Genomic DNA, 13,736 nt, shown 5'->3' with positions numbered 1-13,736 from the left:
ATATACCGGTTTTTATAAGCGCTGCGCATATCGTTTTCATCAAATATCTAATTATTTATGTGACAAGATTTCTTCATTTATTATTTTTTTGATTGGTGGATGAAATGTTTTTGAATTTTAAATTGAATGATAATGGGTATCCCACAACTCTTCTGGAAATGAAAAAGGCATGCATTGGACTTGGAAGTCCCATAGAACCTACCAAATGAGATAATATCCATTGGAACGCGATCTGTAGCAGATGCACATAAGTACACACAGAAACAAAATTGCGCGTAATCACGCTGGAATAGAAAATCCAAGGTAGTTTCTTCAAGAAGTTTTGTATGCATTTTTCTGTAGGGAAATACTCAGTGGTCGAATAATTTTGATAGGTGCTATGATGCAGTTAGTGTTTATGATATATTAAGTATTAGTAGGAATTGCAATTTTTTTAGACATCTTTATATTATATTTCAATTTCTATGCGTCTATTCTAAATACAAAAAGTTAATAAAACTATAAATGCAAAAAAATAATATACAAAAACAAATATAATTAGTTTATTAAGATTATTGTACCAAAATAGTATTTACATACGTCAAAATAATGTTACATAGAATGTCATCACTGTTAATTAGAAAATAAGTCAAATAATTAACATAGTGCTTTTCAAGATATACATACATTTTTAAATACTGAAAAGATCATAATATAGGAATATAACCAACAATTAAAACTATATCAACGTATAAATTAAAAACAAAGACAGCATTAACAGAATAACTATAAAATGGGTTTTAAAGTAAAACAAACAGAAACAGGATAAGAAGTAAACTAAATAGAAAATTTGAGTGCGATGAAGCAAGGGAGATAAAATAAAGAAGTCCGAGTTAAAATTGACAAAAAAGACTAGTATCATAAAATTCTATCACAGGCGTGTATATTTAAAATTTCATCAACAGTGCAAAATGCCTTGCTAATGAGAAATCCTTTGCTTTTTTCTTAAATTTATTTAAAGGTAGAGTCCTCTGGTGATATGATAGCTTGTTATAAAACTGTATACCAAAAAATTCTGAGCCATTTTGACACCTTTTAAATCTCCAATAAACTACCTAAACTACCCGGATAGCCTTTCTTAATACTACTAAATAGAAGAGAAATTTCACTACTATGTCCCCAAGGCACAATAGCATATGTGAGGTGATATGTGAGGCGATAGTTGTGACATACGCATCCTTTAAGACACTCTTAAATACATATTCTTTCAGATCTCTAAGCTAAAAGATATTTTTTACTTTTTTTCTTATATGTGATATGAGCAACAAGAGCATCCCAGCGCAGCTCTCTATCTAAAAACACACCCACAAACTAAACTGGATCTGCCCTATATGCCTAAAATATCTCTGGTTGAAAGAACCATATATTTTTTTATTTTTTCGTATTGGTTCAAAACAATCCGTTAGAGACACAGAACAAATAAAAGTATATCTTAACAAAATATGTTAACATTAACCTTAGAATAATGGGTAATATCATAGAATTTGTGTATTTCAAACATATAGGTATCTAAATAATATTTATAAAATACTAGAAAAATAATAAATAAAAACTTTATAAATTTACAATATAATCTTGAAGTGATGTTAAATTGATCAACAAAATTGCCTTAACGTATTAATAATTTCAATTGTCAGGTGGAATATACTAACTATATTATCTAACTCTATAGAGTTCATGTTTTATAAGATTATCGAAGGCAAGAAAATATCACATTGCTTATAAATATTAAAGAAATATCGCATTAATAGATTTAATACTACCTACATTCCTTGTTAAACTCTGGTAGTTGAAATATAATATAGGGTGTCGGCAAGGTAGGTCCAATGCTTTAAGGGGATGATAGCTAACCTAATTTCGAATATTTTAAGGCAAACATATATAAGTAGAAATTCGTTTTTAAATTCTTTAGTGTAACTTTTGGGCCACATTATCTACCAGAGCATTTAGATGGAGCTAACTATTTACAGTTTCTGCAAAATGATACTGCTGATCATCTAGCGAAAGTTGGAATCTTGAAACGAGAAAGGCCAATAATCTTCCAACAAGATGATTGTCTAGAGCATTGGATCTTGGTGACTCTTTTCCGGAGGGTTGGATCGACGGAGGCGGACCTTTTCCTTGGCCTTCTCGATCGTCTGACGTCGAGCGAAGAGTTGGTTGGTAGAATCAATCAGACATTTGACAGAATAAAAGAAAAGTTGACGATGAGTGTAACTACCACCGAAGTAAGTAACAGGCTCATGCCTATACTGGAAATGGCGAATTACACTTTGAGCATCAAAGTAAATAGTTTAAACAAAATTCTATTTGATTAAACATTAAACGTCAAATTATCCCACAATAAGATGCCCCAAAATAGACGCTTTAATTATGAGATTGATAACTTAAAATAAAGGGCAGTAACTGGACGTATTCTAAAAAGGTTTGAACGATGAAAGCAATTTTATTTGATTTTATTCAAGCATCAAATAAATTATTTTATTTCAACTCTACAATTATTTTTCACGTTTAAATCTCTTTTCGTTCTTTCAGTTAACACATATTTGGAATTTATAATGTTTTATTACATACACATTAGAAAAAACAAAAAACTTAGATATCAATTGTAAGTTGCGTTGTATTACTGACTAAGTATAAAATTTCGGTATTTATAAAAAAAATTGTAAAAGTTGCAATAAAAAATATACATTTTTGACTTAAAATGTTCGAAATTAGATCAGCTACCATCCGGACACCCTGTATAATACATATTAATAATATTATTAGGGATCTAAATTTATATAAAGAATCTTAGTCTAGTGGGATTCTAAATGGGATTCATGTTCAAAACATTGTCGATGGAAAATTTAAAAAATATATATCAAAATTATTTAAACAAATATCCTTACACGAAATGTCCGCAAATACCATATTAGAAAAAAGATAATCTTCTTCGAAGCTATTTTTAACTTAAAGTTTTAATCAAAAATAGAAATTCATCCATGGGTAAGATTTTACTCCGGAATAAATGCTTCATTATAAATGCCATTTGCCATCGATTCTTTTTCATCTACGTGCATAGAGTTTTCTTTTAGCTGATGCTCCTGTCCTTTCTTATTCTGTCCTGCCTTACTGTTTTTGATTCCATAAAAGAAATATATTATAAAGCCTAAAATGCAACCGTTGTTAAGTTCGATAAATGTTATAACTTAGTTTGTATAAATAATCACTACATACCTACTACAAGCCAAACACTAAACCTAATCCATGTGTGAAGATCCAGTTCCAACATTAGGTATAGATTGAAGAAAACACTTATGCAAGGAATATATGGTACGAGAGGCACCTGGAAATTTTTTAAAATTTTAATCTCTTAATAATACTAATTATAAATAATATAATACAAATTGTTTAAAACTGTAATGGATCGGATTTAAACCATTTTAAGAGAGTCTCACAATTTACGATAAATCGCCGAAGTTTAAAATTAATAAGAGTTTATGCGAGCGAGCATCGACATAGAACGATCGTTTTTAGCATTTATAATAAACTTGATGGTAATCTCTATAGTTTGAAATAAATTAATTCTGTGGTAATCTCTGTAGTTTGAAATAAATTAATTTTATTTAATAATAACCATTTGATTTCTACATTTTTATAAATATGTATGTGTATCCATGTATATAGAGTGCATCCGTAAAGTAGCGGATAAATTTAATAAAAATTAAATGGACCGTTTCTGAAAAAAATGCTCGAACCCGTCGATTTTAATATTTGGTTTAGGGTTTTTTTAGGCCATTCAATGAACCCTCGTCTACCTATCCAACGATTCGGAAAAACTTCATCTAGATAATTGCGAACGGGTAAAGCATAGTGTGGCGGGGTTCCATCTTGCTGAAAAAAAAGATCACGTTGATGCATGTTGGGTTCTTCCAAATCCGGATACAAAATTATCAGAGCGGGGATAAGATCATTTTGACGAAAGTCCAAATAACTCTCACTAGTGTCATCAAAAAAGTAAGGTCCTAAAACTCTTCTTCCACTATACTATGCCCGAATTCACGAAACTTTGCTTCAATCTGCTTATCATGCTTTGGCTAATAGGCGACCGATCAGGATGAGAACTGAACCAACTCCTTTTGAGTACGCGACATATCTTTTAAACCAATCATGTACATGGTTTCGATTCTTTCATGTTTGGTTTATTTTTTCATATTTCATACAATAACCCTAGGTAATAAAGTGTAGTTACTAATAAAACGCAGGATGGCACTGCTTTCGCCTCTGAAAAAGAATAAACACCACTTGTAAATGTAAAAATACCTCAAGTAGTTGCACCAACAAACATTCACTTTTTGACACTAAAGACAACTAAAAAACCAAAATAACAACATTTAATTTAGATTTAGGTATTTCTTTAATTTTACATTTATCATAATTTTTCGTTTAAAATTGCTTATGTAACCACTATTCGTTTGTTCCATATCCTTTGTAAAAAATGCGTTCTTTTTGATTCTGCATTAAAAAACGGTGGTTTCCATTTTAAAAACATATTGATGATGTCATATCTGAGTCGTCCTGTATATTTAATTTGCATGTAACTTTCCACGTTAATTTCCAGGTTAACTTTCCTTGTAACAGTACCCAAATTTCTGATGAGCTTGATATTTCGTCGCGAACTGTGCGAGGAATTTTACAGCGAAATAAATGTATGTGCTATAAATTGCGGACTACTCAAGCAATTTTTGATGAGAATCAGGTGAAACGGATGGAATTTTGCGAAGAAATGATGGAAAAGGCGAATATAAAACCTGCATTTATAGAAAATATTTTATTCACACAGACGAGTCCTCTTTTCCTATACAAGGTCGTCACTATCTATCTGTTGCCGTCGGTTTCTAAACAGCAAATCAACACATTAGTATCGCAAAAAGTACGCAGTACCCTCAGAAGGTTAATGTATGGACTGGTGCTTTGGGAAACCAAATTATAGAGCCCTTTTTTATTGATGACAATCTAAATGCCGAAATATACCTTAACCGATGAAATTATTCCTACACTTCGCAGGCTGAATGTTAATCTCAATAGAATTTAGTATCAACAGGATGGTTGGCGACTTTTTTGCAAGAAACGTTTCCAGATAAAGTCACATAGCAACGCCAGGGTTTATTCGATGGTATGCGAAATGCTTGTATGCAAAGAGGGTATATTAGCAGGTAGATGGAAAGAAACCAAAGATGTTCTAGTCATGAATTTGATAGCACGATCGGATTGATAAAACGAAAAATGAAAGATGGCAGTCTAAAAGAAATTAGTTGTCCAGACGCAACAATTTTTTATAACCAATATGACCAAATGATTACTCTCTATGACTTAGACAGGAGAAGTCACAAATAATAGAAAAAGTTTTTTTTTCGACTGCTAATGACGGCTAATGACGGTCTTCAACAGCTTTATCAATTACACTGAATGTTAAAAAATTACGTTCATTGGTTTTGTCATTGAGTTGGCAGAATCGCTAATTACTGGAGGTAGAACAGAATCATTGCACAAAAGAACCAAGGCCGCCAAGGCCAAGGAAGGAAACAAGGCCGCATTTCAAAGAGAGTGCTTTACTCTCATCAATATTGGTGATCATCTTCCAATTGTAAAAATCTTAAAATCGAAAAAAGAACGAAAATTATTTGTCGTCAGTGTCAAGTAGCACTGTGTATTGAATGTTTCATGCTTTATCGTACATAAAATGTCTTTCAGTTCATAATAATAAAAAAAAAATCTTTCATATCATACTGTTGTTTTATTACTGCTGGACGATATTTGTTTCATTATTCATTACTGCTAGGATAAATACGTCCCATAATTTTTTTTCAAAAACTACTTTGTGAAAAAATTTGAAATTTGGTATTTATGTTTTTTAACTCCATATGACGAGATTTATATGCTTAAAATGAGAGATATAATGAAATCTAAAAGTTGTATTGAAAGGGACAAGAAGGCATTGAACTGCACTCCCCCGTTGGTAGCGAGCGACCAAACCAAAGCAAAGCACCAACGCCAAAAATTATAAAATTAACGTCCGCTCTGCCTTGAGGTTTGTGGACACGATTACGACTTCCCCTCGACGCGGCGCGATTACTGATACACACTGATACTTCTGTTTATTTAACACGGTATTAAATTGCCTATGACCGGTGCTTAGCCAGCCAGACCGGTATATGACAATACAGTATACATTATTAGAATCTACCTTATAAATTTGTTATTTATGAGTTTGACATTTTATTGAAACAAACGTAGGGATCTATAGGGTATTGGTTTTATGTTTAGTACAAACATTTTTTTAAAATATTTAATTATTTAAACAAATAAATAAATTATTGGAAAAAAGAAATTGGGTGAAAAACTAAAAATGTATCTGTAAAAAAAGGCAGGCTAGTTTCTGATATATGAAATACTTCGTTTCCGTTCCGAACTTCGCCTTTCAGTCAACAAGTTTATCCATATACACGTTAATTATGTTTAGGCTTCTCTATTATTATTTTATTACTACTCAAAAAAATACCTTAAAAGACAACTCAATATCAACAACTGGTTGTCTAGCGATGACAAATATAAGAAGCATCATAGCAACTAAGCTGATCACAAATCCAACACAATAAAACGGCTCCTTAAAAATAAGCTGTGGCACGTTTATTAAAATTGCAGCAAGTAAAGCTGAAAAAATACCTAAAAAGTAATAAATATTACTACAATAACATAATATGTAAGTCAACTAGCGTTAAGTAATAGATAATCTAAAATAATATTATTACTTACTAAATATAGATATAGCCCAATTTGTTATTCTAGTAGTCTGTAGATTCGGTTCTCTGTTCTTATGTATATTAAAAATTTCCAAAAATGCTTTAAAAAATGTAGGCGAATACGAATTTGCATCTTTATCTAGATTTTTTATTATTTTTTCTTCAGCAACTTGGTACCTTTATATGAAAAAAAAACAAATAAATGTATTAAAAACAGGTGATTATGTGATTATGCTTTTTTATGCGATTCTAAGTTTCAAATTGATATTGTTTATTTAAAAAAAAAATTGGACGTGGCCTTAGTAGAAAGTAAATTATATGTTGATTTAAGAATTATAGTTTTAACTTTCAAAATGATGGACCGATTATAAATTATAGATTATAGAAAGGAACTTTTTTTTAATACGATCCACTGTATTAAAAAAAGTATCCTTAGATCAACTCAACTAAAGTAGCATGTGTTTAAGAAAAAAATTATAATATTTATATATATATATATATATATATATATATATATATATATATATAATTTATATTTTTGCCGACGACCTAACCCAAAGGTATCTTTGATTTGATGGATGTGTAAGATTTAATCTTTGCTATTATGATGCTCATTCGTATATCAGGCCAACTCAATTTTAGTCGAATTAATTTATTTTATACAAAGTCGATTGTTGAACTTTAAACAATATTATATTGGTCTTAAAAGCAACATCTTTAGCTAGTAGTACTACTTTAATCATTTAAGTAAATTCAAAACTTTCTAAAAAATTTATGTTTTCCCTCAAAAATGAATTGGTAGGCCAGTTTAGAGATCTATTAGATTCTTTGATGTGTCACAGATCCCGCACTAACTAGTCGGTGCGTCTATGTCGTATTTATTGTCGCATGATATACATGTTTAAATGGCAAAATTTTATATCGTTTATCTATGAAATCATTTTAAATGTACGTAAAACCCCATGTTTTATACTATTTTTTATTTTTCTTTTGAAAATGTCAATTTTTAGAAAGAAAATAATATCACAAGAAAATAATACAAAAAATTGACCGCGGACTAAAATCCAAGCATCTTACAAAATATTTTAAACACTTCCCGCATTCACAGACTTGTCACCTCTTTTTAGCCAGTCTATTAAACAAAGATAAAACACCTGCGTTCTAGTGATTCCTACTTTAGGCTGTGCAAGTGATTGTGTATCTCTCTCTATCCCACTGATTTTGAGAATTACGGGGCCGTACCCAAATAAATTTTTGGGCTGTTTTTGTATTACTTTCGCCGTGTTTTTAAAGAGATCTTTAAGGATGGGTCTGTTGCCTTTAAAATAGTTGTTGGATGGGTCTATCACCTTTAATAGTTGGGAGGGGGGTCATGTGAGGTTATTATTATTTGATGGGTTTTGCCGGTTTTGCTTTTTACACGTTTATGAAAGTGGAGAATTTAGAATTTGGCCTGTATTCGTCTAAATTTTTTGCAGTTTTTACTGCGAGGAAGTGTGTTTTTTTATTTGTGTTTGTGGATTTGTTTTGGTATTATACCTACCTAAAGACCTTAAAATGATACGACCCTGGGAAAATAGGCAGGAAAATTTGGCAAATGAAGAAAAGTGTTTGTGCGGGGTTATGGAGACCGTGGGTGCACAAGAAAGACAATAACATTTGTGATGAAAACAATAAGAGTGATCTGGACAGTGATTTAGAGTCACATAGTTCTAGTAGTTCGTTTTCTAGTGTTGAGAAAGCAGAGGAAGACACAAGGGAAGTAGAAACTACAGGGGAAAATCTAGCAGTTTAAAATCGTAATTGTTTAAGTACAGACGCCAAACAACTTTATCTAAATATCTATAACAATCTAAGGAATGATCCTCAGTTCACAAATGATTGTAGTGCTTTGCAAAAAACAGCGTTTTTAACAGGAGTTTCCTATAGTACAATATGCGTTTAAAAAAAGGGATTAAAGACAGAATAAAAAGGAAAGATGCAGGACAATCAAAGGGACTTGACACGGATATTGCCAAATTTCTAAGCAAAGGTGTGTATTCTAAACACAAAAACAATGAGGCTCTGAGGTTAAGTACACTTTATCGGCAAGGGACAAACATTTCTCAGTCTCAACCTTGCGGAGATATACCTGATAAAACTTGGATTTAAGCTCAAGATGGTTAACAAAAGAGCTTCTGTAATAGAATTGTCAGGTAGTTTATAGAATATTTGAAGAAAATTAAAAAAATTTGGAAGGAAGAAAGATCCATATATTATTTAGCCGAAACATGTGATGACACATTTATGATTGATGTGTGATTTCCATTCTCTGCGAAAAAGTCCCTTTTTTGCCATAGTAAAAAAACCATATTTTTATTAATTAAACAAGTTTAAAATTTGTTGTTTTTTACAGCTTACTGCCCCTGTTTGTCCTTTAGTGACACAATAAAGACTGCTTCTTCTACCATTCTCTGGAAAACCCTTTTTTGCTATGGTAAGAAAAACACTGTTTTTATTAAGAAACCAAGTCTAAAATTTTGTTTTTTATAGCTTACTGCCCCTGTTGTCCTTCAGCGATACAATAAAGACTGCTTTTTCCTTCATTCTCTGAAAAAGTCCCTTTTTTGCCATAGTAAGAAAATCCTATTTTTATTAATTAAACAAGTTTAAAGTTTTGTTTTTTTCAGCATACTGCTCCTGTTTGTCCTTCAGCGACATAATAAAGTATATATAATGTAATACTTTAGTATCCATATGCTGATGTGACCGTTTTGTAATTCAAAAAGGTAAAAAGTAAGTAATAAAAGTAAGTTTTGATAAAAAAGTAAATCTTTAATGCTTTAATCCACAGAATAAATGGGCCGAAGTAATTCGTAAAACTTATTAAATTAAAATTTTTGGTTAAACTCATTTTACGTACTTAAATCTTATAGTTGAATGAAATATTATCTTGCTATCAACTATCCTAAATTTCTAACTTAATAAAACTAAAACCAAAAATCCCGAATAATAAAGTTTTAAATACAAATAAATTTTAAGGCCGGACCTGTGCAACTTTTCACGCTTGAGTAGCTGTGACTGACGACAGACGTCTAACAAAATAGTACGTGGGCTCATGTAGTCAAATTTTACGAAACAATTCTATAAATTCTTTAAAAAATGCTTAAAACATTTATTTATTTAATGGAATGATTAAATATCGCTTAGAATATTACTTTATGACTCTTACCACATAAAACTTTGCGATTTAAACATGCATGTCATGTGACAATACAAGCAACACCGGCACACGGACTATTCGCGGCACATCAAAGATTCTAATAGATCTTTGAACTGAACTATATGCCATCAGCGTACCCCTGGGTTAATTTCAAGCATAGTGTGAATTTATCTACAAGCATACTGTTTGGCCAAACTAATTTTCGTTGAGAAAAAATTAAGTTGGACCACATACTACGCTCAAAGTAAGTTCTTAATGAAATATTTTCATATTTTATTACCTTAAAATAAGAACACACACGGCAACAATAGTATACGCGAGAAGAGTTCCTATAGACATCATATCAATTAGTTGATCTAGGTCAAAAATCATTGCCATAAGACCTAGAAAATAATTCATTTATATAAGTCACTATTTGCTTTTTTCCAAGAACTAACCAGAAAAGATTCCAGAGAAAAGAGTTGCAATAAAAGGTGTTTGTGTGTAGGAATTAATCTTTCCCAGCGGCTTAAAAACAATTCCATCATTTGCCATGGCATATATCACCCTAGGAAGAGGAAACATAGCGCCTAACATGCTTGTGCAAAGAGCAAAGACTGCCCCGCTGGTTACAATCCACTTTATTGTGATCCAACCCACTTTATCAAATGCTGTGGGAAATGGAGCATTAACATCCTAAAAAATTATAAAATCCTAAAAATTATATATATATATATATATATCTATATATATATATAAAACTACGAGTTTTTAAATCTAGCTAGATTTAAAAACTCGTAGTTTTATAAACGGCGGCCAGATTGTCAAATTTTCAATTAACGATCCATTATTTTGCTATCTGGCTAGGCATTTTACAAAACAAACGTGACTACTTAGTCACGTAAATGGTAAAGTTTTTAACGTTAGCCGGTTTGTAGAATACGAATTGTATTAAAAAGTATGTAATAGATAAATAGTATGTATTGATACCATACATACATATTTGCCAGCATTAAGCAGGTAAAAAAAAAGTTCTTTGTATCTGTAGGGCAATTAAAGAAATATTTATATACGCTTTATTTTAGGGATAAAACAAATGAATAGAACTGTTTTCTTTATAAACAAAAAAAAAACAAGTATTTAACATTCTTGTATATGTATGTAAATGTATAAAAGCATACTTAAATTTAAAAAAAAGTAGGTTATAATAAAAAAAAGTATATTTATTGGAACATGGACCACTGAAATGGTTCTACTTGTATAGATCCTGCGAGCCTTAAAACAAAAGCATCTCTTAGTGCAGCATTGCAGTTTACTAGATTTGCACTGACATTTCTTAAATCCTTGTCCTTCAAATTGCGAGATCTTAGAAACTGCTTCTCTTAAAGTGATATTAACATCTGGTATGACAAACCATCGATTAAGGCGACCATGCTCTCAGAATATTTTCTAGTACCCCTTCTCTACACAGATATATGCTAGAACTTACACAGACATATGCTTCCCCACTTGCAAATCCTTGACTTTTTTTAAATTATTTAATGGATAAGCACAGTTTTCGTTGTCCCCTATTTTCTCTATTAAAAAAATTTTCTGTTGTACAGTTGATAATAGTTGACTCATTATCCAAAAAACTTGGAAACCCTTTAACTTGATTTATTTCATGCGTTGTCTTTGAAATAATATTACCATCCATAGGATTATCATTCTCTTTCACATTGTCCTGATCCATTACATTACTACCCCTTCGAAAATACTTTGATGCCCATTACTTTTTTCCTCCTTCTCTCAAAACAATATTCTACAAGACAACTGGGATGGCATCAATCTTAAAGATCTATGAGTCTGGTTCTGTCTCATTTGGAATATTATTTACGATAAACTAATCTTCCAAATCCTCTTGTGTTAAAATGGTTTTAATTGTTTCATACAGAAAGCTACTTAAATAAAGCACAATCTAAAAATCCACACCAGATAAAGCTTTATAAGGTGATCGTCTATAATCCTATGGAAAGATGAATTCTTGGGCTACTATACAAAGTAGCAACCAAAGAACCATTTTTGAGTATTATTGTCTGAAAGCAAAGCTCTTAACATGTTCTTGATATCTTTATTGCTCCTTTCAATACTCCCCTGACTTTAAGGATGTCTAGGGCCATTATTTATTATTATTTTACAAATCGGCCATTTTAACATTATTCGCTTAATAATATGATTGATGAACTCACGTCAATTGTCACTGCAAATTTTCAGAGCTCCAAATTCTAAAAAAGTCTTGAGAAGCTTATGAGCAACGGGTGGATAAACCACCCGTTTGCTTTTTAATGGCGCGGATTGAAACTTTGAAAGGCAATTAAATCGATCTGCCTTTGGACAAAATATGTTTTACTACCAATCCTTTTCGAGGTTGCTCTCGCTAATGCTGGCCGCTTTTTTTTAAATACTGAAATGCATCACGCGCCAGAATGTCAAACAATGAATATCTTTTTAGCGTTTGATAATCTAGCCCAGTAGTCAGCCTCGCTTTATAAAACGCCTAGATATTTAAAAAAAGGCAAAGAAAGACAACAAAAAAAACTGGGGGAGACACAATCTTTTCTTTGTCATACTTTAGTAGTTGGGTATAAACTGTATATATTTCCTTTTCTATTGCATTAATCTCGTATAGGTAATATTGATTTGCGGTATATAATATATATATATATATATATATATATATATATATATATATATATATATATATATATATATATATATATATATATATATATATATATATATATATATATATATATATATATATATATATATATATATTATTATGAAAATGTAAATACGTTAATTATTCTGCTAGTTTTTGTACAATTTTATTAGTATTGTATAGTTAAAGTTGATTCGTAGGGTTTCTTTAGGGTTCTACTTACGTTTGGTTTATTATTTTCATCTATAGTGTTTAGTTTTTAGGTAGTTCATCTTGTTTGAGAGCCCCATTTTGGCCCCAATTTAGGTTATTTAGGTTATATTATTGTAAATCCCTGTAGTTCTAATTTTCTAGAATTTGTATACTTGCTTGCTTTGACTGTCAGTATTCTCCTAAAATTATTGGTCTCTTTGGGCACAAACAATGAGGATAATTCTAAATATTTCGAAACTGTTCCATCGGGTTTTAAAAAGGACGCGCTTCGTGACAAATCATTCAGTTTAATTGTTTAGTCAGTTTTTACCTTGGAAACAATTAAACGACAGTGAAAGCGAGTTAGGTTAGTGTTTTTGACGTTGACAATAAAAGTGTGTTCCCGAATTTCGTTACAATTGGTGTCAGAAGTAAAGGATATTTGGAAGCTCATTTTAGTGGATGCCTTTAACAAGAAGTCAGGCCAAGATGGAGACCGAGAAATTGATGGAACTGCTATTAAGGAAGTTTGACGAGCAAAAAGTAGAACAAGAAGAACGAGACCGTAAACAGAAGGAAGAACAAGAACAACGAGACCGTAAACAGAAGGAAGAACAAGAAGAACGAGACCGCAAACAAGAAGAACGAGACCGTAAACAGAAGGAAGAACAAGAACAACGAGACCGTAAACAGAAGGAAGAACAAGAAGAACGAGACCGCAAACAAGAAGAACGAGACCGTAAACAGAAGAAAGAACAAGAAGAACGAGACCGTAAACAGAAGGTAGAACAAGAAGAACGAGACCGTAAACTGAAGGAAGAACAAGAAGAACGAGACC

General features: G+C 31.3%; 1 protein-coding gene across 2 annotated transcripts in view; it reads right to left on the bottom strand.

The window, feature by feature from the left end:
- Positions 1–528: 528 nt before the first annotated feature.
- The window catches only part of LOC126742584 (high affinity cationic amino acid transporter 1), a 101,714-nt gene continuing 88,506 nt past the window's right edge, over positions 529–13,736 (bottom strand). For both annotated transcript variants that reach the window (XM_050449317.1, XM_050449316.1), the window contains exons 8-13: positions 10,464–10,701; positions 10,307–10,409; positions 6,838–7,001; positions 6,584–6,747; positions 3,259–3,367; positions 529–3,190 (exon numbers count right to left, since the gene is read on the bottom strand). In XM_050449317.1, coding sequence (XP_050305274.1) covers positions 3,036–3,190; positions 3,259–3,367; positions 6,584–6,747; positions 6,838–7,001; positions 10,307–10,409; positions 10,464–10,701 — 933 coding nt within the window. In that variant the 3' untranslated portion in view covers positions 529–3,035. The remainder of the gene's footprint in view (positions 3,191–3,258; positions 3,368–6,583; positions 6,748–6,837; positions 7,002–10,306; positions 10,410–10,463; positions 10,702–13,736) is intronic.

Source organism: Anthonomus grandis, chromosome 11, assembly GCF_022605725.1.
Source record: "Anthonomus grandis grandis chromosome 11, icAntGran1.3, whole genome shotgun sequence".
NCBI classification, from domain to species: domain Eukaryota; kingdom Metazoa; phylum Arthropoda; class Insecta; order Coleoptera; family Curculionidae; genus Anthonomus; species Anthonomus grandis.
Note: the sequence above shows the minus strand (reverse complement) of the source record. Positions and strands in the feature narration are given on the sequence as shown.